The sequence below is a fragment of the Alosa pseudoharengus genome, unplaced genomic scaffold (genome assembly GCF_046254945.1).
Source record: "Alosa pseudoharengus isolate Yale_2024_CS ecotype anadromous, Long Island Sound unplaced genomic scaffold, YU_APseudo_1.1 YU_APseudo_1.1_scf_2, whole genome shotgun sequence".
Lineage (NCBI taxonomy): Eukaryota > Metazoa > Chordata > Actinopteri > Clupeiformes > Clupeidae > Alosa > Alosa pseudoharengus.
This window is the reverse complement of record NW_027468663.1, coordinates 47,418,302-47,440,911: the sequence shown is the minus strand read 5'-3', so window position 1 is coordinate 47,440,911 and position 22,610 is coordinate 47,418,302. Positions and strand designations below refer to the sequence as shown.

Sequence of the window (22,610 nt, the reverse complement as noted above, 5' to 3'; positions counted from 1 at the left end):
GACACCATCCACTGAAAAAATAACTCTTAAAACACATTTCTACATGATTTTGCATCAATTTAATGCAAAAAATAGGTGTTTTCTCACTTTTTCCCAATATTTTCATCTGTACTTCATTGAAAATCAATTATTCCCCCAAGTTATGACATCAGTCAACATGCCATTCTTTTCACTAAACGGTATACTCATTCCACAGAAAAAATTATAAAAATCCAACCAAAGTCAGTGGATCTGTGATGATTTAGTTGGTGATCAACACAGGCTCAGAACTTCAATAGAATTTTAGACTACTCTCAAAATTCTGAAAAACATGCTGGATATTTAGCATCATGGCACACACATGACACACACACACACACACACAAACATGACACACACACACACACATGATCTAAGTAATTTGAATGAGTTTGGAACAACCAACTACTTGTAACTTTACTGTGAGAAACATGAGGAGGCAGAGACCAGAATGTTTTCTCTCATTGCATACTCAGTACAAATTCTGCACCACAAACGGGCTGTAGTGGTTGCAGTAAATAGAGCGAAAGCATATTTGGTATCATTAGTGGGTTTGATAACTATTGTTCTTCTTAAGTTTTCTTTATTTCTTTCTTTTTTTATTAGTGGGTTTGATCCAGCAAGACCACAGCATGGCGAAGTAAGCCCACTATTGTTCTTCTTAAGTTTTCTTTATTTCTTTATTAGTGGGTTTGATCCAGCAAGCCCACTATTGTTCTTCTTAAGTTTTCTTATATATTATTCCTGTTCACCCACTTTTTGTACTAACTACTGCTCCTAGACCGTTTGAGCTATCGACGTGGTTCGAACTCCAAAAATTCAGGCCTGAACCGGTGTAGGGAGCTTGTTACTTTCGTGTCGCTGGCCCTTGTCGTTTTCGCGTTATTCCCGGTTTTTGGCCCCATTTAAATGAATGGCGGAATGTTCAGGATTCTAATTTCGATTATGACATCACAGCTCTAATTGTTTAAAGGACAGGTTCGGTATTTTACACTTAAAGGTGCGATTTGTAGGATTGTTAACGAACGTTCTGTAGGCCAAAATCAAAACACTGGTGAACGTTCTCAAGACTACCAGACGCGAGCCTCTTCTGGGTTGCCAGATGTAATGAAGACTTAGCTAACGTTAGTTGACCTGCAGCTGCTTTAACGTTTCTCCAACCATGACCCAGCTACACATTACGGAAACAGTGAAAACAAAAAATACCTCTCTAACCAACGTAACATATTTAGCTGAAGTTAGCGATGCAGATGAAGTTTAGCATAGGCTACCTGTTGTGGAGAAATATGGCCAGCTCTGCGTCAGACTTGATATTCTTAGTTTGACGAAGACGTCACCATCTCAGGAAGCTCCTCCGATGTCCACTTAATTTGTTTCTTGTTTTAATTTTGGAAATTTGCCTGCCTCTTGTAGGATAGGCTACTCGTTCATGACTAGCCTACAACTGACAGCTTTTGACAGTTGGCCTTTGCTAATTTGGCAACCCAAATGGGGGGACGCAACAGCCCATTATTAATACGCTATTCTAGAATTAATCGTTCAAAACATAAACGAAAATTCCAAGAGATTCCGCCCCATAACTCATTTTTTTCACTGGTTTTACAGGGTTTTACGGGTTATAGTAATGTTGTCAAATATATATGTTACATAATGTAATATGTTTCCTTACTCTCTGATGACATATGGTGATATTTTTTGGAATGGTTACAATTTATTTTCCATTATTTCCTACATACTGGTCCTTTAAGGGTTAAGCTTGCACCTGCAAGAGTTCTAAGCCATCTGGCAATGTCTAATGGGCTGGGCTGGGCTGTCTGTGTATATGAAGGTGTGTGCATGTAACTTTTGACCCGTATGTCCGATTTTCATAAATCAGGTACCGTTGGAATCCTTGGATGAGGCCGAGTTCCATGCCCCTGATCAAACCCACTCTTGCAGTTCCTCGGAACCTCAATTCTAGTTTGAATCATCATTTTATGTAGATCAGGGGTGGGCAACTAATTTCCCCAAGGGGCCACATGACAAACTGGGACTGTTGAGGAGGGCCGGACCCAAAATACCGAACTCAAGTCTGAACTCAATTCTGTCCAATTCTATTCTGTTCTTGTATAACATTAAGTAAATCATGTTTTGTTTACTACTCGTAAGAACAGATGAAAATGTGAGGGAGACCAAGGAAAAACAGCAATAGGCTATATAATCCAGTATTTAATCCTCATTCTCGAAAATGATTTTTTGACATTGACATTTTTTTTTTCAGTTTTCAAAGACTGATATAAAAAAGTACTACAATATCTTTATAATTAGGCTAGGCCACGAAAATGTGAAGGAGTCAGTACAACCATAGGCCTGTGCCACCATTTCATCAACACTCAGCAATATTTCATCATTAAATCATTACCATCATTAAATTAACTCTATGCAGAATTAGACTATGAAAATGTGAAGCAGACAATAGTAGGCTGTCATTAGTTAATCAACATGCACAAAGAAAGCTGTTTTAAAAATGTAGGCTATGTTTTTGCTTTAACTTTATGCACAAAACTGTGATTGGTCAACTCGCCCTGTGTGTTGAGCCGGCTGCTTCAAGCAACCTGTGGGTAGTAGCATCATACTAGTTCGCTAACATAAGCTTTGCAAATAAACTCAGACATATTTTGGTTACAGTGACGGGGTTATCCGAATGTAAACTGTCTATCTGCCAGTAACGTTTTGAAATTAACACTTCGTATCGCCAACAAACAGCAGGAGTTCGTTCTGACAACCTCTGCGGTGGTGAGCGACGCAGACATAAGAGACAAAACTTTGAAAGGTTTACGCCGACTTAAAGGCAACTGCATTGTGTCGACGCAGAAGCACAAATTCTATTCACCAGCACATCAGTGAGGGTGTTTACGTCGTATGCATCCACGCACAAATGTATGGGCGTACAAATAGCAGTCGCTTTCAAAATAAAAACAACGATATTGATTTGCATGCATTATTTCTATGCTAGGCTCTTGACTATTGTTCTTTCACGGACCTTACGCGGGCCGGTCAGGGAAAGCCCACGGGCCGGATGTGGCCCGCGGGCCGTATGTTGCCCATGTATGATGTAGATTAAGAATTTCAGGTGCCTACAACACCAATCCTTACAGGGAAAAATAATCACAGAGCTTCGAATGGACCAATGATTACTGCCCAAAATCTTATGCTAGCACATCTGGATATTAGCCAATATCTCCCATGCCGGTGGAAAGATCCACATCAAACCTGTATATAAGGGATCAATGAACTGATTGGGTACTCAAGGTCGCATGGGGTCACTTAAATGTACAGTGTTTGGCATGTATCTCCAAAGCCAATCGATGGATCTTCATTAAACCTAACAGTTATTCATTATAAAGTCTAAATGAACTGATAAGTACTCAAGGTCAAAGGTTATGATCTCATTCTTTCCCTATCATACAAGGTTATGGCTACGGAGCCCCCCTGGGGACAGGGTGGGCAATATTTTTAGTAATATTTTATATATTTAATATTTTTTCCCACGCAATACTTTTGCGTTCCCTCGCAACAACTTTTGCGTTCCCTCGCAATAACTTTTTGAGTTCCTCAGGATCATTTTTGTTCTGTTGCTTTGCAGTTTCAACTTGGGCTCCATACATTTCAGTCTCCATTCACGCAGCGCTATCAGCACGTTAGTTCATGGTCAGTGTCATATCAGAGCGCACAGTGAGTGAGTGGGATCTAGTGGGGGGAGAGGTGGGGAGAGGGCAGTGTTCGAATTACTCCGTCGTTTCCGGGTGGGGCCCACTTGGGGGGGGGGGGGGGGGATTCAACATCCAATAGATTATAATAAGCAGGTTAGCCAGTTTATTAAGATGAAATCTATGACATTATGAAATTCAGCCTAATAACAAAGGCTATTGTCAAAAATGAATCTGAGCAGAGCTAATTGTCAAATATTTTACGTGCTCAACTGATCATCGCACAACTGAAAAAACTGAAAGTTAACACAAAACAGCTGTCTTTATCACATCTCGGTTAAAAGAAAGGTGGTCATCAATTAAAAATCCTAAGTATTTATAAGATGAAACTATCTCAATTGTTTTACCCTGATTGGTAACAATATTCAAGTCTAACTTATTTTTCCTTGAGTTTGAAAAGACCATTACTTTGGTCTTCTCAGCATTAAGCACAAGCTTTAATTGATAAAGCTGCGCTTGCACTCTGTGAAAAGCAGTTTGCAAATGCTCAAATGCCTTCCTTATGGTAGCAGCACAACAATAAATAACAGTGTTGTCTGTATAAAAATGGAAAAATGCATGTTGTACATTCTCCCCCAGACAGTTTATATTTAGTGAATAAAAGTGGGCCCAGAATGGAGCCCTGGGGGACCCCTTTACAGATTGATGCATATTTTGACGTCAGTCCTGCAACTTGCGTAGCTTGAGTCCTATCAGTGAGGTAGTTGACAAACCAGCCCACAGAGTGCTGGGACATACCTATACTGATCAGTCTATTAACTAGTATGTTATGGTCAACAGTGTCAAACGCTTTGGACAGATCAATGAATAGAGACACACAGGGCCCTATCATGACATTCTAAAGTGCATCGTCACTCGTCAAAAGTCAAATTTAGTAGGATGTCCAGTTCACATTGGGAGGGGTTTCGTTCTCAAAAGTGGAGCGCATGGCGTAACAAGGTGTTCCTAGGTCTTTTAATCAGTCATATGGGTGTGTTTGGGGCGTAACATCATTTTAAACCAATGAGAATGACATCTGTCATTCCCTTTAACGGCGCAATGCGCGATATGTCAAATAAATGCATCGGTATTTTGGCATTCAATGGCGCATTTGAAGGAGGCTGCTTGCGAGACCGTATGGAATAGTCATTCTTAAACCATGCTTTACTAAAACCTAGCATAGCCTTCACGCATTTGCACTCGTCTATTATTTGAACTCATTGGCAAAGTGAAACTAACTTTACCAAAGGAGTCAGTCAATGACAAGACAGTTATGCAGTTACTTTCACTATTGACTGACAATGGGTTACCATCGAAAACATAGGCTGGAAAAAGCAACTTACCCTAATGTTGCTCAAATGACTGAATAAAACAACATTTATCCTGCAGAGGAGTTGCTTATATCTCGTGACAGTGCGTCTTCAGCTGTGCTCCATACGTGTCTCTCGCCTCTCCCCTAATCACTTTTAACCGTCATTACCAATTTGCAAATGATGGTGAATAACTGAGATGAGATGTACAGTATTTCGTAATATCTTTATTCTAATTATGTTTCCCATTGTAATCGTGCAATTTGTAATGCTTTGCATGGACGTGCGCTGGTGTGCGTTCATGAATGATAGAAGGATGGTGCGTGCACCTGCCAATATGACTGTTGACATGCGCTCTTAAAATAGCATATGAACAACTCGCCATTGACTTCTGACCAGGTTTAGGTGGTGTATGATAGCGATTTTTAGACAAAGCGCTAGGTCCCTCCCTAGGTTGTTAATTGCCACACCCCTGGGCGCAATGCTTAAAAAATAAACGTGCAAAATAACGAATTCAACTTTCCGCGGGTGAATAACTAGTATTACGCCATGCGCTGGTGGCCCAAAATACAGCCCAAAATATAGCCCACAGTGTTTCTTATCATCAAGCGCTTGGACTATGTCATTAATTACTTTTGTAGCAGCAGTGATAGTGCTGTGTTTAGTCCTGAAACCAGATTGATGCTTAGATAAAATTGACTGAGCGTTTAAGTACTCTTTTTACTTGTTCAATACCTAGGGCTGTAGTGCTTTGCAGCTTATGCAGCCGCAAAAGCAACCCACAACTCCCGCTTTACTTATCGGTAGCCACGTTGTCCAAAAATAAATAAATAAATAAATAATAATTTCATACCTCTCCTTGCTTTCATTGTAGACTATGTGTGCAACTTTACCAAACTAGATGTACCGCAGAGCGGTACAAAATATGACCGCCGCCGAGTCCAGCACATTTTTTCCACAAAAATAAATCACGCTGAAAGGCCTATATGATTGTAACTGTCTCACTAAATTGCATTATCCACACTCAATTCTCACTGATATCTGCTAGACAACAAGTACCAAAACATGATTAGTTCATAGATTTCACATGTAAAATTAATTTTATACAACCCCACCTCCATCTTGCCTGTTCATAATTCTGAGAAATTCTTGAATTGTGTGCATGTACATGTTTATGTTATGCGTGTGTGTGTGTGTGTGTGTGTGTGTGTGCGTGCTTGTGTGTGTGTGCCTGCGTATGTGCCTGTGCATGCAAGCGTACAAATGTCTACTGTGTGAGTATGTGTCATACGTATGATTACTGTGAATGTATGTGTGTGTGTGTGTGTGTGTGTGTGTATCTGTTTGTGCACATGTGTGCACATGAAATGGGTTAACATGACCCCTGGAGGCAAACATACGAAAAAAAATGGTCATCCTAGGCCCTACAGTTCTCAAGATATTCACAGAGAACTGTGTCTGCCCTACCCTTCTTTCGGGGGGTCCAGTCCAGCGGGGGGGCTACAGATCAAAACGAAAAATTACGGTTCCATGCTATCCATGTGGGGGTACATGCCCACCAAGTTTTGTGTACCCCGGTCTTTCAGTGTCCTGGGAATCCTTGTTGGTGTACGTCACTAAATGTACACATAAATTAATTTATTGTGTGGCCCCCCATGAACGGAATTCCACGAAACTTGGCGTGCATACAGAGGGTGTCATAATGATCCTACACTTCCAATTTTGTACAGTTTTGACTTTGTTAGGTCACAGATGCCTTCAATTACAACACCTCATTTTTACTTTTTTGTGTTTAACTAGGTGGCGCTATACATGAAATGAGTGGTTATGGAATGGGTTGACATGGCCCCTTGAGATCAACATACAAAAAAAAATGGTCCTCCTAAACCCTACGGTTTTCGAGATATTCACAGAAAACTGTGTCTGCCCTACCCTCCTTTCGGGGGTCCAGTCCAGCGGGGGGGCTACAGATCAAAACGAAAAACGATGGTTCCATGCTATCCATGTGGGGTTACATGCCCACCAAGTTTCGTGTACCCCGGTCTTTCAGTGTCCCGGGAATCATTGACAGAAATTTGGGCATGCGAAAAAGAAAAAAAAAAAAAAAAAAAAAAAATCTGACTAAACCTATATGACCACCGCTTCGCTGCGCGGCGGTCATAATAAAACATTTACAATCGTGAAAGCAAGGACGCATAGACGACAAGCTAAATTACTATTAAATCCGCTTAGCATCATTAGCATGCTGCACATATTTGTTTAAAACTCTTGCATTGAAGTTGACTGATCATCTCAATACCAACGTTTCCCAAAAGGGCCTGTCCCAAGGAGAACAAGTATTACCTTGAAACTTAAACACACATGGGGAAACTGAACAGTCCAATCAGTAGACTATGATAGGCTAAGCTATATGCTACTTTGTTTACAATATTTGAGTTGTAATAAAAAATAGTAGGCCTAGGCTATAGGCTAATCTGCATAAAGTGTGCTGTCATAAATATCAGTCATTCAGAAAATATTTTTATATCAGGATATAAAATAATATATATATTATATTGTAATCCTCTGGTGTTCTAAGGGAAGCTATTAAAATGTTATTTAATAAAATGTCTAGCCCCCCCCCCCCAAAAAAAAAAAGAAAAAAAGAAAGAAAAATCGAGATTCGTATCGAACCGTGGGTCAAAAATCGTGATACAAACCGAATCGTGAGGTTGGTGTATCGTTACAGCCCCAATAACCAAGGATTCCAACACTTTGGCCAATGCTGAAAGTTTTGAAATGGGTCTGTAATTATTAGGCAAGGTTGGGTCACCTCCTTGTAAAAGTGGTGAAACATAAGCAGACTTCCATACCTTGGGGATTTTGTTTGTGACCAGTGAAAGATTAAAAAGATGTGTCAGAGGTTCAGCTAGGATATCTGCCGCTAATTTCAAGAAGAAAGGTTCTAAGTGATCAGGGCCTGCCGGTTTTCGAGGATTTAATTGTTTTAGGGCTTTATGAACATCAGCAACAGAGAAGGAGCTAAGACTGAAAGTGTTGCCGGCAGTAGTAAAGGTATTATTTACAGGCTCCAACACTGTAGGGGCAACAGAATCAAACAAAAACCCAGATGAAATGAAATGCTCATTAAAACAATTTAACATTTCTACTTTGTCAGATTTAATTACACCATTCTTAACCAAAGACAACGGAAAACCTGTTGGTTTAGTAGATGCAGATAATGACTTGATAGTTTTCCAGAATTTTCTTGGGTCATTCAGATTCTTGGTGGTTTCAGATAGGTAAAATTCAGCTTTAGCTGAAGAATGAAGAGAATCTGTTTCGCAGATTCAGTTATAGTGGAACATTTAATGGTTGCCACGGCGACCATTAGGGTTTTTTGATAATGGTTTCATAGTAGGCCTAGGCTATAGGCTAATCTGCATAAAGTGTGCTGTCATAAATATCAGTCATTCAGAAAATATTTTTATATCAGGATATAAAATAATATATATATTATATTGTAATCCTCTGGTGTTCTAAGGGAGGCTATTAAAATGTTATTTAATAAAATGTCTAGCCCCCCCCCCCCCCCAAAAAAAAGAAAGAAAAATCGAGATTCGTATCGAACCGTGGGTCAAAAATCGTGATACAAACCGAATTGTGAGGTTTGTGTATCGTTACAGCCCTATCAATAACCAAGGGTTCCAACACTTTGGCCAATGCTGAAAGTTTTGAAATGGGTCTGTAATTATTAGGCAAGGTTGGGTCACCTCCTTTTAAAAGTGGTGAAACATAAGCAGACTTCCATACCTTGGGGATTTTGTTTGTGACCAGTGAAAGATTAAAAAGATGTGTCAGAGGTTCAGCTAGGATATCTGCCGCTAATTTCAAGAAGAAAGGTTCTAAGTGATCAGGGCCTGCAGGTTTTCGAGGATTTAATTGTTTTAGGGCTTTATGAACATCAGCAACAGAGAAGGAGCTAAGACTGAAAGTGTTGCCGGCAGTAGTAAAGGTATTATTTACAGGCTCCAACACTGTAGGGGCAACAGAATCAAACAAAAACCCAGATGAAATGAAATGCTCATTAAAACAATTTAACATTTCTACTTTGTCAGATATAGTTACACCATTCTTAACCAAAGACAACGGAAAACCTGTTGGTTTAGTAGATGCAGATAATGACTTGATAGTTTTCCAGAATTTTCTTGGGTCATTCAGATTCTCGGTGGTTTCAGATAGGTAAAATTCAGCTTTAGCTGAAGAATGAAGAGAATCTGTTTCGCAGATTCAGTTATAGTGGAACATTTAATGGTTGCCACGGCGACCATTAGGGTTTTTTGATAATGGTTTCATATCTGAAAATGTTCAGGGCTCTAAACTGTACAAGTTCACCAAGTTTCATGCCTTTATGAAAGAATTTGACCTAATTTTCACATATCCCCTGTACTATAAAAGTTCAATAAAACTGCCAAAGGTGCAGCTTTTCGCCATTGACTTATGCACAAATGATTCCAATTTTGACAATGTTCCACCACTTGGATTTTCATGGACTTTTGGTATGTGATATGGGAAGGTTTTGTGAACTGAATACAACAAAAATAATTTCTGTTGCAATTAGTTTTGGGTTGGGTGTTTTTTTTCTCACAGATTGCCTGTGTGAGAGATAGCCTAATTGTGATAAACAAATCTTAGTCCTAAATTAACCGATTTGTGAATGTAATTTTTGCCCATGCCAAAGAAAATGTTAAACAGGATTGAATGCATTAAATCTAGGCCTAGCCATCCTTCAAGCAGGACCACTGTAAATAAATAGCACAATCCCGCCTTCTGAAGTGATTGATTGGCTGCCTGGAAACTCGCGATGGTTTGTCTGAAAAGGCTTTTCTCCTCCCACTATTCCGCAGCCGCAGTCGAGAACTTCATCTACTTCACTCTGTATTAGCGGCCATCTTCTCCCTGCATGAGAAGAAGAGTGGCGCAACAGACATGGCAGATTATTCCAACGTGGCTCCACCGTCCTCAAACAATGGAGGAGGAATGAACGACGCTTTTAAGGATGCACTACAGCGGGCAAGACAAGTAATTTATTGGTTTCTGACTGGAAATACTTCTCTGAGTTGAAAATAGCCGTAATTCTTCTCAGAGCGTTAGCCTGCTAACAGCCGCCTAAACAAGGGCTAACGTTAGCTAATTTAAGGCCTTGCGAGTTCTGCGACGCGATCCAAATCCAACAAAGGAATGTCGATTAAACAGCAGACGTTGCTAGCTAGCTGAATTATCTTTCTATTCTTTGTTTGAAACTAAACTCAATAGTTAAAAGTGAAATAAGGTTAACGTTTTAGAAACGATTGTAACGTTAGTTCAAATGGTTGAATTAAACTGGCTCAAGAAACGTGGCGTCATGCCGTATTCAAACAAGGGCTATGCTAGCCTAGATAAGGAAGTAACGTTAAACTATCCAAGCTAACTAGGTTTAATGTTACAGTTAACCCTCCCAAGGGTTGTTTTTTTTCTTTGCCCTGCATCGTTTAAAGAACGTAAAGCGATGTATTTCTTTAAAAAATATTGATACTTAAGTTGCACTCTTTACGAATTGTTGATGCGTGTAACTAATGTTGTAACCAAACATGGGTTACGTGGTGAACGATTAATCCTAACTTTACTTGTGGTAACTTCTCTATTAAAACATGTTGAACAAGATTATTTGGGTAACGATGGTTGTGGCAATGAATCATACTAACATCAAAACATTGCCCGAATATCACCTTGTAAAAGCTTGCGCTCGGTGTCTGATCATGCAATAAGTAGCAGCTAGCAATCTGTGAGAAGCACAAAAAGTAGGTTGAAATTCTGTGGTCGTGATCTAGTGTCGACTCAAGTTACATGCTGTGTTTTTGGTTGGTTTTAAATGAACGTTGTTGTGATTTAACGTTACTGCAAACCAGAGCAAACTTACCGTTAGGCTACGTGAAATAACTGTTAAGGGCTGGCCATTTTAAGTGAATCGTTCTTGGTGTGACCTAAATGTTGCCTTGTGTTTGGGCTTACAGATTGCTGCTAAAATAGGGGGCGATGGCGTTGCCCCTCCTCCTTCAGCAAACGACTTTGGGTATGGGGGACAGAAACGGCCCTTGGAGGACGCTGGTGAGTGTTCTAGCACCATTGAATTGTGGCCCCAGGCTAACTGGCTCTGACTTGACCATCTTGTATGGCCACTTGTAGTATGTAGTACTTGTAGTAGTAATTATGTGTATCTGGGTCTGTCTCCTTGATTATCTGACTTTTCCCTTGTGATATGCTGCAGTGATTGTTGTATCATTTTTGCCCATATGTGTTGCACACTCTGGCTCCCATGCATTTTTGTGATCTGCAGAAGGCATATGGCCCAAAACATTCAATAAATCAATATACACAAATGCACATGGACCTGAAGTTTGCACTAAATGCCTTTACTAGTGGTTGGGACCTTAAAGCATTATTTTGTTGTTACTTTTTTGATAGAACATAAATGTTGCAGACACATCTGTTGATTTGGATTGTTTTACTTTTCAGATCAACCAGAGGCAAAAAAAGTTGCCCCTAATGACCGTATGTATCCCCAAGAAGGCTTTCATTTCTGTTTAAAGGAATAGTTTGGTCTAAGAACAACCTAGGGTCTATTTTGGAATAATGAGTGTAAACTCTTGTTCGAGACCAAAATGACGTTAATCTGAGTAGTTTTTATAAAACAGGGATATGCATTTGCAACGAAATGGTATATAGCGTAGCCTATGGGAAAAGCTCACTAAGTCAAAGTAAATCACTACTGTAAGTCACTAACAAGGTTCAAAGTGTTTCTACCTATGTAAGTGTACGGAAAGGGTATAAAAATGACTGTTTGGGCAGTCAGTGCATTGCCTGTTCCCTGCCATCTTGCTAGGAATCCTCAAGATGGTGGCAACCGAGGAATGATTTAGTAATGATGTAGAATGATGTAGTAATTCTTCTAAAAAAAAGAAAAATGGGTAAAGCTGTACACTTGTAAATTTAGGAAATACTTTGTGTAGTCTGCAGGAACCCTCTTCACTGTAACACAGAGAGGGAATGAGATTTTGAGTGTAGTCAGTGGAAAAAGGTAGAGATTTACCTTGACGTAGTGAGCCTGTCCTCAAGGCTATGTTCTATACTATTTCCTTGCAAATGCATGTTTTGGTCTTACTCATGACTACTAATAGTTTTGGTCCCCAACAAAAGTTTACAATTGTTATAATCCCAAAATACACAATATGGTTGTTCTTAGACTGAACTATCTACCTTTAATATTCAACTGTCTTCAGCATTGAATGACCTTCACTTATCCACTCTTTCTCTATTTTAGCTTTCACAGCAGTCATGGGGGGGATGGGTGGCGGTCCCCCAAGGTATGTCTGCATTATTAGACAGTCATTTGTCTTAAAGATTAAGTTTGTCTGAAAGATTACTAGTTAACAGTTTGGCTTTTGGCACAGAAATGATCATGCATTTTTATTCAGGTCTGCTTCGGAGGAGTTCAAAGTTCCCGATGGCATGGTTGGATTCAGTAAGTTGGCAGTTAAAGAATTAACAATGTCCTTCAGGTGATTCTGTTGCCATGACTTTTCATAATAAGCATCATATGACTGGCCTGATAGAAAAATGCCTGACAGCAAATAGCACCACATGTTGCATACTGTAGCACTGCATTGTAGTGTAATTTCAAGTGAGTGCCATATGTCTTGACTTATGAAGTCCCATTACAGATTTAGTCAGCGGTTATACATTACGGAAAAAATTTAATTCATTAAAACTTTCCATAGTCATCGGAAGAGGAGGAGAGCAGATATCCCGGCTGCAGCAGGAGTCGGGATGTAAAATACAAATCGCCCCAGGTGGATATCTCCTTTGTCTTTTAGTATCTGACAGTTGAGTGATGTCTGTTTTTCCTCTGGTCTGAGTTGGGAACTAAAATTAAACTAAAATACTCTTTTTTGTAAACCAGACAGTGGAGGGATGCCAGACAGGTCGGTGACATTAACAGGAGCTCCAGAATCTATCCTGTAAGTGCACAACATAGCGCTGATTGTTAATGTGACATCTATGATGTCCGAGCACATTTTGCACACTTTACTTCAACTAATCAGAGGAATTTGATGTAGACAATGGTTGATGTTTTTAACTGGCATATATGTAGTTAAAACTTCAACTGGAGTTTTCCTTACAATCTTCCTTCCTCACAGGGCTGCAAAGAGGTTATTAACAGAGATCGTTGAGAAGGGCAGGCCCACACCATTCCACCATAACGATGGCCCAGGCATGACTGTGCAGGAGATTCTCGTTCCGGCCTCTAAAGCTGGTCTTGTTATCGGCAAGGGCGGAGAAACCATTAAACAGTTACAGGTTTGTCCAGTTTCTCAACATGAACAAGCTCTTGCTGTCCTTATAACGTCTTTGGCAGAATTTAAGTTTTGCTTCCTTCACAACCCCCCCCCCCCCCCCAAACAGGAACGTGCTGGTGTGAAGATGGTCATGATTCAGGATGGACCACAAAACACAGGAGCAGACAAACCCCTCCGGATTTCAGGAGAGCCCTTTAAAGTTCAAGTAAGCATGCATCTGATAAATCCCTTTTGTATGCCCACAAATCCCCACTATGTTTGGTGGCTCTGTGATGACTAGCTGAACCTGGTCCATTTTGTGTCTTACAGCAAGCCAAAGAGATGGTCATGGAATTGATTAGGGATCAAGGTTTCCGGGAGCAACGGGGCGAATATGGCTCAAGGATGGGAGGAGGAGGAGGAGGAGGAGGTGGAGGAGGTGGAGGAGGCGGCGGTGGCAATGGAGGAGGTGGTGGTGACAGTTTGGATGTAAGTATAAGAAGTTTTCTTTCCCCAAATTAGAGCAAGTGGCAAGCATTTCTGTATTCCTGTTTGCCCTTTGTGGCAACATTTGAAAATAAAATAAATTTCTCATAAATATACAGTATGCCTATGTGTAAGGAAGACTTAACTGCATTTTGTGCCCTATAGCCAGTTGGGTTATTGTAAAAGTGTGACTTAAAATGAAAAACTGGTGATGAGTTCGATAAATATCTGTCATTCAATGGAAATTAAACTTTGCCATTCAAATAATTTAAACCTTTTTGTATTCAGATTGGTTTAACCCATTCACTGCTTTCATACACACAAATGCACATATACTTTCAAGTCAAATAAGACCCAATAATGACTAAACAAACCAAAAGTTTGTTGAGCTTTACACATGTAACGTTAATATGGTACAAGTTTTCTCGAACCGTAAATCCACATTGCACTTGTTTTTTGCCTTAGGTTCCAGTGCCACGGTTTGCAGTTGGAATTGTGATTGGACGGAATGGTGAAATGATCAAGAAGATCCAAAATGACACTGGAGTTCGAATTCAGTTCAAACCAGGTTTGTAATCTGAAAGACCATCTTCCTAGTGGTCCATGTTAACATGGATCTGGTTTCAGTCACTGCACTTGATTGAGCATGTTTAGGTGGATGGCGTTTCTTGTTTCACATATGTCAAATGGTCCTCTTCACCACTTAGACGACGGCACTACACCCGAGAGGATAGCTCAGATCATGGGGCCCCCTGACCGAGCACAGCATGCGGCCGAGATCATCTCTGACCTGTTGAGGAGCGTACAGGCCGGAGGGCCCCCAGGACCCGGTGGAAGGGGCAGAGGTCGTGGTCAGGGCAACTGGAACATGGGTCCCCCAGGAGGTCTGCAGGAGTTCACCTTCACCGTCCCCACCATGAAGACCGGCCTCATCATCGGCAAAGGTGCCTGTTCAAATTCACCACCCATTTTTCTGCTTGGTCTGCTTTGGTATCAACATACTTCCTCATTCCTAATGGATGGTTTTGAATGTGCCAACGGGTTGTTGGGTTTAGCGCCTGCTTTTGAAGAGCCACTCAGTTTTCCTTAGGTGCTTGGTGACCCTTAATATAATTCACAAAAGTGTCAATAGAGCAAAATCATTTAAACTAAAGGGGCAAAAGGATTTCTGTTGAAGGACATTTGATCTAAATGGCAACTTTAAATCTCACAGCAGGGATGAACATTCCCTGAGCACTTAACCATTGAATGAAGACTGGGAAGAGACTAATGAGAGTTTTGTGTGTTTTCTCCCATAAGGGGGAGAGACCATTAAGGGTATCAGCCAGCAGTCAGGGGCCAGAATAGAACTGCAGCGGAACCCTCCTCCCAATGCCGACCCCAGCATCAAGGTGTTCACCGTCCGAGGAACGCACCAACAGATCGACTATGCTCGGCAACTGGTGGAGGAAAAGATTGGAGTAAGTGTTTGTTTTTATTTTTTGTGCAGGAATGACTGGCTGTAGTTTAGTGGTTAATTTGTTTGCCTGGGATTCATTAGATTAGTTCTGAAGTTAATATTTTGATTCAGATGTACTCAAAGATCCAATAGGAATGGGATGAAATACTATATAGCATCTATATAGCACAGATGTTTTTAAAAGCTCCCCAATTCACAGCCTGAACACTACTACAAATGAAGATTGCATAAAATAAGCTATATTTAAACTGAAAAAAACATGTTATCTTTATAATTTGATCCCTATATGTAATACGTTGATAGTGAAACACAGTAAAAATTCAGACTATCAAAGACTATATGTGTCTTTAAAGATCACTTTTTGTTGTGTATTTGTTTATTCTGAGGGCTTCACATGAAAATGATCTCCCAACACAATTGCATAGTCCGTATGCACTTTGTGACTGCTTTTGTACTAAGTTCTTTGTATTTTCGTTTTCCCGCTAGGGTCCAGTCAGTCCAATGGGTGGTCCTCATGGACCTCCAGGCCCCCATGGAGGACCTGCCCCGCATGGCCCTCCAGGGCCCCCTGGACCCCCTGCACCGATGGGGCCCTACAACCCCGGCCCATACAATCAGGGCCCCCCAGGACCACAGTAAGGACCACCCTCATTTCTGTTACCCTCACATTTTTCCAGCTATGACACATCCATGTCTGGTGTATAGTGATTTGATTTACAGTACAGTTTTTCGATGCAAGCCGAAGAACTAAGGTTCAAATCCCCCTTCCTTTTCAGTGGTCCACCTGGCCCATACCCACCCCAGGGCTGGGGCAATGGCTACCCCCATTGGCAACAGGGACAGCCAGATCCCAGTAAGTACACTTGGATTCTAAACAGCAATTAGCTGCACAGTGAAATGGACGGTTCCCACTTTTGATTTTGTGACTGCAATCCCATGAGTGGTACTATATTTATGAACAACACTTAAGCCGGTTACAATAAAACCTGAAACGTTCCTATGCCCATTCATCTTCCTAAATAGTATACATTGTGCATTGGAGGTACAGTGTGTGTGTGTGTGTGTGTGTGTGTGTGTGGAAATTTTCAGATCTTACAAGGTTCAGGGAAAAGTGCTAAATGTCGAGTTGCCAACCAGTTTTTTATTTATTTATTTTGTTTTTATTATTATTTTCCCATTTAATTCAATTCTGACACGACAGATTTTGAAGGTTAAGCCTTTGCTTTTGTTAAGGGTCACTTGTGCCACCTGCTTGTGTGTGTGTGTGTGTGTGTGTGAGAGAAGGGGAGATATTTCCCTCCGTGTGTGTGTGTTGTAGAGCCTCACGTGCCATGTACACTAGGGCCAAATATCCACCGTCTCCCTCCCCCCACACACAGATAAAGCAGCAGCGGATGCCAACGCAGCGGCGTGGGCGGCTTATTACGCCCAGTACCAACAGCAGCCTCAGGCCCCCATGACGCCCACTAGCGCCGCACCGGGCACAGCACAGACCAACGGCCAGGGTAGGCACCTCGCTGATGTCCTCTTCTCCTATACAGCCTTTCTCATGTAGCTTGGCCTGTCCCGTAGTGGCGAGCCCATCACATAGAGCTCTCTTCAGCTGTCTAGTGCTCTGCAGTGTAGCTAGTGCATTTTTTTTATATGTTCCTTCAGATGTGCTGTCATCCTTTTGTTGCTTTTGTCTTCAGTCAGTTTTTTTTTTTCTTTCTTTTTTCTTTTGGTCCTTCATTTTTCCGTTCCATTACTGACAGGTTAGGCTAACAGATTTCTTTTTTTAATTAACATATATTTTTTTAATTTTATGACCCTGCTGGGGTCAAAGTGCGCCACCTATCCAGGTGGAGGATGAACTGCTGCCTGTCAAAGAATGGTTATCAATATAAATTGTACCATTTTTAACAGGTGACCCGCAGGCTCCAGGTCAGAGTGGACAGGCAGATTACACCAAGGCCTGGGAGGAATATTACAAGAAATTGGGTATATAAATATTTCGCCAAATGTAGCTTCAGCGTATCTCACTATGGGGGAGTCAGGCTAAACAGCATGGGCCACTTGAACTGCCACCAGGTTTTGCGGTGGTCCTGCAGTAAAAGGCTTTTTGAATCCTTGGTGAAGGGTCAGCCACATCTGAGTGTGGCGAGTCTTCACTCTGTTTGTGCCCAGCTGTTTAGACTGAACAGCTTCATGCCTCTTTTAACTACCGGTGCAGAATATTGGTCAGGGCTTTGTACAGTAGCCACGGATGTAAAAGACTAGAAAGGATGGTTTTTTGACTTCAGTTGACTGGTTTGCATATTCTCATATCAAATCAAGTGGATGTGCTGTCTTTTCTTGCAACGCTTTGTAGTGATATTGTATGTTAATTGGAAATATTTGATAAAGGTAGATGGCAATGTTTTTTTTAATCTGTTTTTGGAGACATTCATTTGAGGTTACTCAAATGGGAATTAAATTGTTTGCATCAGGTCAACAAGGTCAGCCTACACAGGACTACACAAAGGCGTGGGAAGAGTACTACAAAAAACAAGGTGGGTGACACATTTGTGGTCAGATACATGCTAACCCTCTCTGACCCACAGAGAAATTACTGTAAAATCAAAAACACGATAAAATGAGCGGACTCATCGGTCAACTTTTGTGTACATGTTTACTTGAAATTGTACTGCATTGCGTAAACTCTTGGAGTTTTAAATATGGGCAGCTGTGGTTCTGATCCAGTCCTCTTCAGTAGACCGGCTGTTCTCCCAACTGCCCTACAGCAACGCAGCGGGTTTCTGTCCCACCATTCAGAGGAAGCATGGCTGGGATCGTTCCCCCCCTTACAAAACTCCCCTAACCAGATTTGAACTGTTTAAATCATACCCCAACCACAAACTTGCTAGTGTTAGGCTAAAGTGTCTGTAAAGTGAGTCTCACTGGTGTGTCGCTACAGGTCAAGCTGCCCCTCAGGCAGCAGCAGCAACGCCGGCGCCGGCCCAGCCCGGAGGTCAGCCGGACTACAGCGCAGCCTGGGCTGAGTATTACCGCCAGCAAGCTGCGTACTACGGCCAGGCGGGAGCCCAGGGCATGGGAGCAGCACCACAGGCGCCTCAGGTACGCTCGCCCTAAGAGATTGTCCCTCCTTCCCCCTCCACCCCACCCCGTCCTGCCCTATCACCTTTGTTCTGTGTTTCCCTTGTCTTCTCTGCCCCCCCCCCCCTTTTTTATGTTTACAGTGTGTTTGTGTGTGTGTGGAGGAGTCTCTAATCCCAGTAGTATGCATCTAGGCATGCATGCCCATTTTAAATGTTTCCCCTTTGTTTTCTTTCTCTTTCAATAACTTTTTCCCCCACAGGTTTATCAGGTCGACTGAGGACTCGGCATTGCAGTTCCTAACCAAACCTTTCCCTCTTTATACAGGGGTCTCTTTTTTTTCTTTTTTCTTTTTTAACCTATTTTTGGGGGGGTTGAAGTGTCACGTTTGTTGATGTTAACATGTTGTGTATTCTCTTATGTATTTCTTCTGTACAGGGCCAGTAATGTGAAGTGGACATAAACTAAATGCTACCTTGTCGAAACAAATCCTTTGTTAAATGTTTGGATGCAGACGTCTTGATGATGATGATGATGATGATGATGAAGATCTTAAATTTCCTTGGTTTAAAAGTGTTTCAAAATAGATTGCAACATGGCTCCGGAGTCAAGTATTTTTCTTTATTCTTTTTTTTGTTTAGCTGTTCTTGTAAATGAACGGTTTGTTTTAGTAAGGGTAATTTTAGCATATGGTCATTCCAGCTCCTGTATCTCCATCTAATGTGGTTAGAGCTCATGTTTATACGAACTGTAGTCATTTCCATGTAAATCATCTCAGTTTAAAATATGAAATGCTTGTTGTGTTTTGCAATAAAACAAAATGAAACCTCCTGTGTTGGTAAGTGGGGTGGCAAAAAGGGGGTGGAAACTATCTTGTAAGCAGTTTTTATTAATGTGCGGGGGGGAATCACGTAAGGCATGACATGCAGACTGAAATGTGTTTAATTTCTTTCTGTCTATATTTTTCTGACAAAACATGCTCTGCCATTTTCTTGTCTCTCCAACTGTCTGTGCGGTTCCTGTTTTTTAAAAATTGTAACCCCTAGTTTTATTTTTTGATGTGTGAATGCAATGCTGAGATCAATTGTGTCGCATATCCTTTATCAGTGACGTTAGTGGTGTCTCCTTGCGTATTTTAAACTGGCCATTGCTGAGGTTCTAGGAGCAGACAGATACTGGTCGGTCAGTGGTAGGTGTGTCACTCTTTAAGACCTGAAGCAGCTCTTGTTGTATTGTGCCTGGTGACTCAAGCTAGTTATGCACTGTATGTAATGAGAGAAACTTTCTCCCTCACAGGCAAGATTAGGAAGGTGGTAAGCAAGAGGTATTTTAACAAAATGTTCTTTTGGATTTTGTCACTGCAAAGTATTGCAAGCATTTTAGTTGAATTTTTGTTGCTTTCTTACAGGACAGATACAATGTTCTCATTTGAAAGCGATTACATGCAAAAGCACTTGTTTTTGTTTTTTTTATTCCCTCCCCCTCAGTTTTCATGCATCACGTTTTTGTAATTATCTGCTGGCCTTATCTTGAAACCATTTTGATACAAATTAAAACGAAAAAGCTGAATTTGCATAAGTCAAATTTTTGTTTTACCAGTTGTCTGTTGGCATCCATCCAGTATGTAGATTTGTAGGTGTTTAGGGCGGTGGAGGTTACGAAGTGCCTCCCCACTGACATGATCCCTCCACCGTAAGTACAATACAATGTGATTTAAAAGCCATCACTTGTCTTTGATATCTTGCTGAGAATTAATAGTGTGCTAGACAATGTCTCATTTACATTTAAAAACAAGCATTTGGTAAGTATTAGAGCCCCAAATCCTCAGTTATGTTTTGAAGTTGCTCATGTTGTTTCTGACCCTTTGAAATGGCCTCTTTTTGACAAATTGGACTGATTTGCGTTTGTTATGAACTACTGAATTTATGCAATGATATTTCCATTCAGCAATATTTTCATTCAGAAACATGGCAATGTAGCTGTTTTTGTGATGCATACAGTATATGAAGTTTTTAGTGCTTCTGACATATCTGCGTGTATTTTTGCTTTATTGATTAGTTTGGCATTCAACACTTTCTTTCCTCTGTAGGAAAGCCCGAATAGAATAAGAACTCAAGTCACCATTGAAGTTTGAGTGAGTCAAATGAGAACGTAGTCTTTTTTTCCCAATGTTAATACATGAACCTGAAGATGTTTAACGTGAACAAACTAATATTTAAGGCTTGTCACCATTTAAAGTTTGTCACCTCTTGATATATCAGGATGCTGGCACTGAACATGGTTGTTTTTCAAAATGCGTTTTTTGTAGCTTTCAAATATAATGTAGCACATTGATGCTAAACGCTATGTCTTGTAGTAGCAATTCAGCATGCTATTGTCTTAGGCATAGAACTGAAGTGCTTCAGAATAGTGTTCTACTTTTTCCAAACTTGCCCATGATTTGTCAGACATGCCTCTTTTGCTATGAACACTTGTCATTCTGATGGCTGTTGAATTGACGCCAATGATGTGACTGATTTGTTCATTGATGGCAAACAGTGCAATATCTAATTCTTGCAGTGTCCACCCAGACCTTGCACCTTAGGTTCTGCTGCAATAATACAGGTAAGCGTAACCTAAGGAAACAAGTGTTTGACCTGTGCTATAGACATTTACTGCTGTCTGACCTGCCCACACATTGTGCCTAGCTTAAAAGTTTTCCTTTGCTTAGAGTTGACTACAACAACAGTAAATTTATCAGTCAAAATGTTGCTTTCAACCTCAATTCTAGCCTGGAAATTGTTGGTCCTCATGCACTGTTCTGTATTCTCAATCTGAATGATTTGCATGGCATTTACTTTAGTAGCAACGTAAATGCTACATACCATTTATAAAGTGTCGATATGTCTTACATATTCGCAACCGTCCAGGATTTAAACACATGTCCTCATTCCAAAGTCTTGATTTAGTAAATTTAGTCTAAACAAATGTTATTTTACGGAATTAATTAGTTGTATTCTGTTTGGGTGGGGGATTGGGGAGCTTGTGACCAGGATGCTTAGGATGCCCTCTTGTTTTAACATGAATATACATTAAGCTGCATGCAGTGGCAAAAACCTCGGCGTGAGTTAGTGATACGAATGTCCTCACTTGCGAATTGTGTTAAGTGTGATGAATATCAATGCTGCTGTTGCCATTGGTTTGAAACCTGTGAATTGATGCCCTGCTGCAGTGCTAATATTTTGTCAAAAATTGCTGCCTCCATTCTCACAGTGTGGAAGATGCCGCAGGCAATAGGTCGTAGAATCAGATCCTGAGCTAGTTTGTCCCTAAGGAGGAATCCTTTGAGTCTGTCCCTCTGCCGAACGTAGACCATTCAAGGGCTCCAGTTATAAGGTAACCAATATAATGAGGAAACCTGTGACTGCTTAAGTTGTCTTCTTGATGCTGAGTCTAGGGACATGTCTGATTACAATTCTGCTGAATTCCTAAGATATTGCCATTCTTAACATGCCATTGATCTGTAGTGGTGTTGAAGTATGCTTTTCTCATTGCATTTGCTTATTGCTTTACGTAGGGATTTGAAAGAATTTGTGTGAATGCTTTAAAATGGTTTAAGACGAGGAACTGTTCTTTGTAGTCCCGTGTCAGTTGTCAAGACTTTAGGCAGTGAATTGGAGAAGAGCAATCACAACCTTTTTTACCCCTTATTTTGAAATTTCTCCTCAGCTTGCAATGAATTCCCATTTTTGCATAAACCTTTTTTGTACATATGTATACCAGTGAGTGAGGGTTTTCACAGCAGACTATGTGGGGGTGTAGACAAGTAGACGGAACCTGAACATTTTCCAGAAGTTTAGAGCATGCCTTGGGGGTTAACTCGCAGATGGTTTTGTGTGCTGTTTTTGATTGTTTATTTTTTGGAGTTGGTTTTGTTAGACTTTTTTTGACTGTTCTCTATTGTTGCCATGTCCATGAAATAAAGATGTGATCTCAATTTGGTCTTTAGCTCTTACTTTTTAAAACCCTTTGTGTCCAAAGAAGATCCAATTTTTCTTACTTAAATTCTCTCAATCTGTCAGTGTCTTTAAATTGACACACACCGTCTTCAGATTTTCAACTCATTCACATTTGCAATGTAATGGGGTTTTTCCTCATGGAAATGTGATGTTAAGGGGAATGAGTTGGTATACACATGTAG

The 22,610-nt window shown here is 40.7% G+C and overlaps 1 protein-coding gene across 3 annotated transcripts; it reads left to right on the top strand.

Moving 5' to 3' along the window:
- Nucleotides 1–9,955: 9,955 nt before the first annotated feature.
- Nucleotides 9,956–22,406, top strand: fubp1 (far upstream element (FUSE) binding protein 1). Of its 3 annotated transcripts, none has more exons than XM_076295251.1 (20): nucleotides 9,956–10,108; nucleotides 11,089–11,182; nucleotides 11,591–11,626; nucleotides 12,396–12,438; nucleotides 12,550–12,596; nucleotides 12,853–12,924; nucleotides 13,035–13,092; nucleotides 13,273–13,432; nucleotides 13,538–13,636; nucleotides 13,741–13,899; nucleotides 14,362–14,464; nucleotides 14,604–14,840; nucleotides 15,196–15,356; nucleotides 15,842–15,990; nucleotides 16,132–16,208; nucleotides 16,735–16,860; nucleotides 17,261–17,335; nucleotides 17,824–17,886; nucleotides 18,291–18,451; nucleotides 18,869–22,406. In XM_076295251.1, exons 1-20 carry the CDS (start codon nucleotides 10,025–10,027, stop codon nucleotides 18,875–18,877), a joined length of 2,013 nt encoding a protein of 670 aa, XP_076151366.1. In that variant the 5' UTR covers nucleotides 9,956–10,024; the 3' UTR covers nucleotides 18,878–22,406. The 3 variants fall into 3 exon arrangements, with proteins under 3 accessions (XP_076151366.1, XP_076151365.1, XP_076151367.1); XM_076295250.1 differs by having other exon boundaries at nucleotides 9,956–10,117; XM_076295252.1 differs by lacking the exon at nucleotides 17,261–17,335 and having other exon boundaries at nucleotides 9,956–10,117.
- The last annotated feature ends 204 nt before the right edge of the window (nucleotides 22,407–22,610 follow it).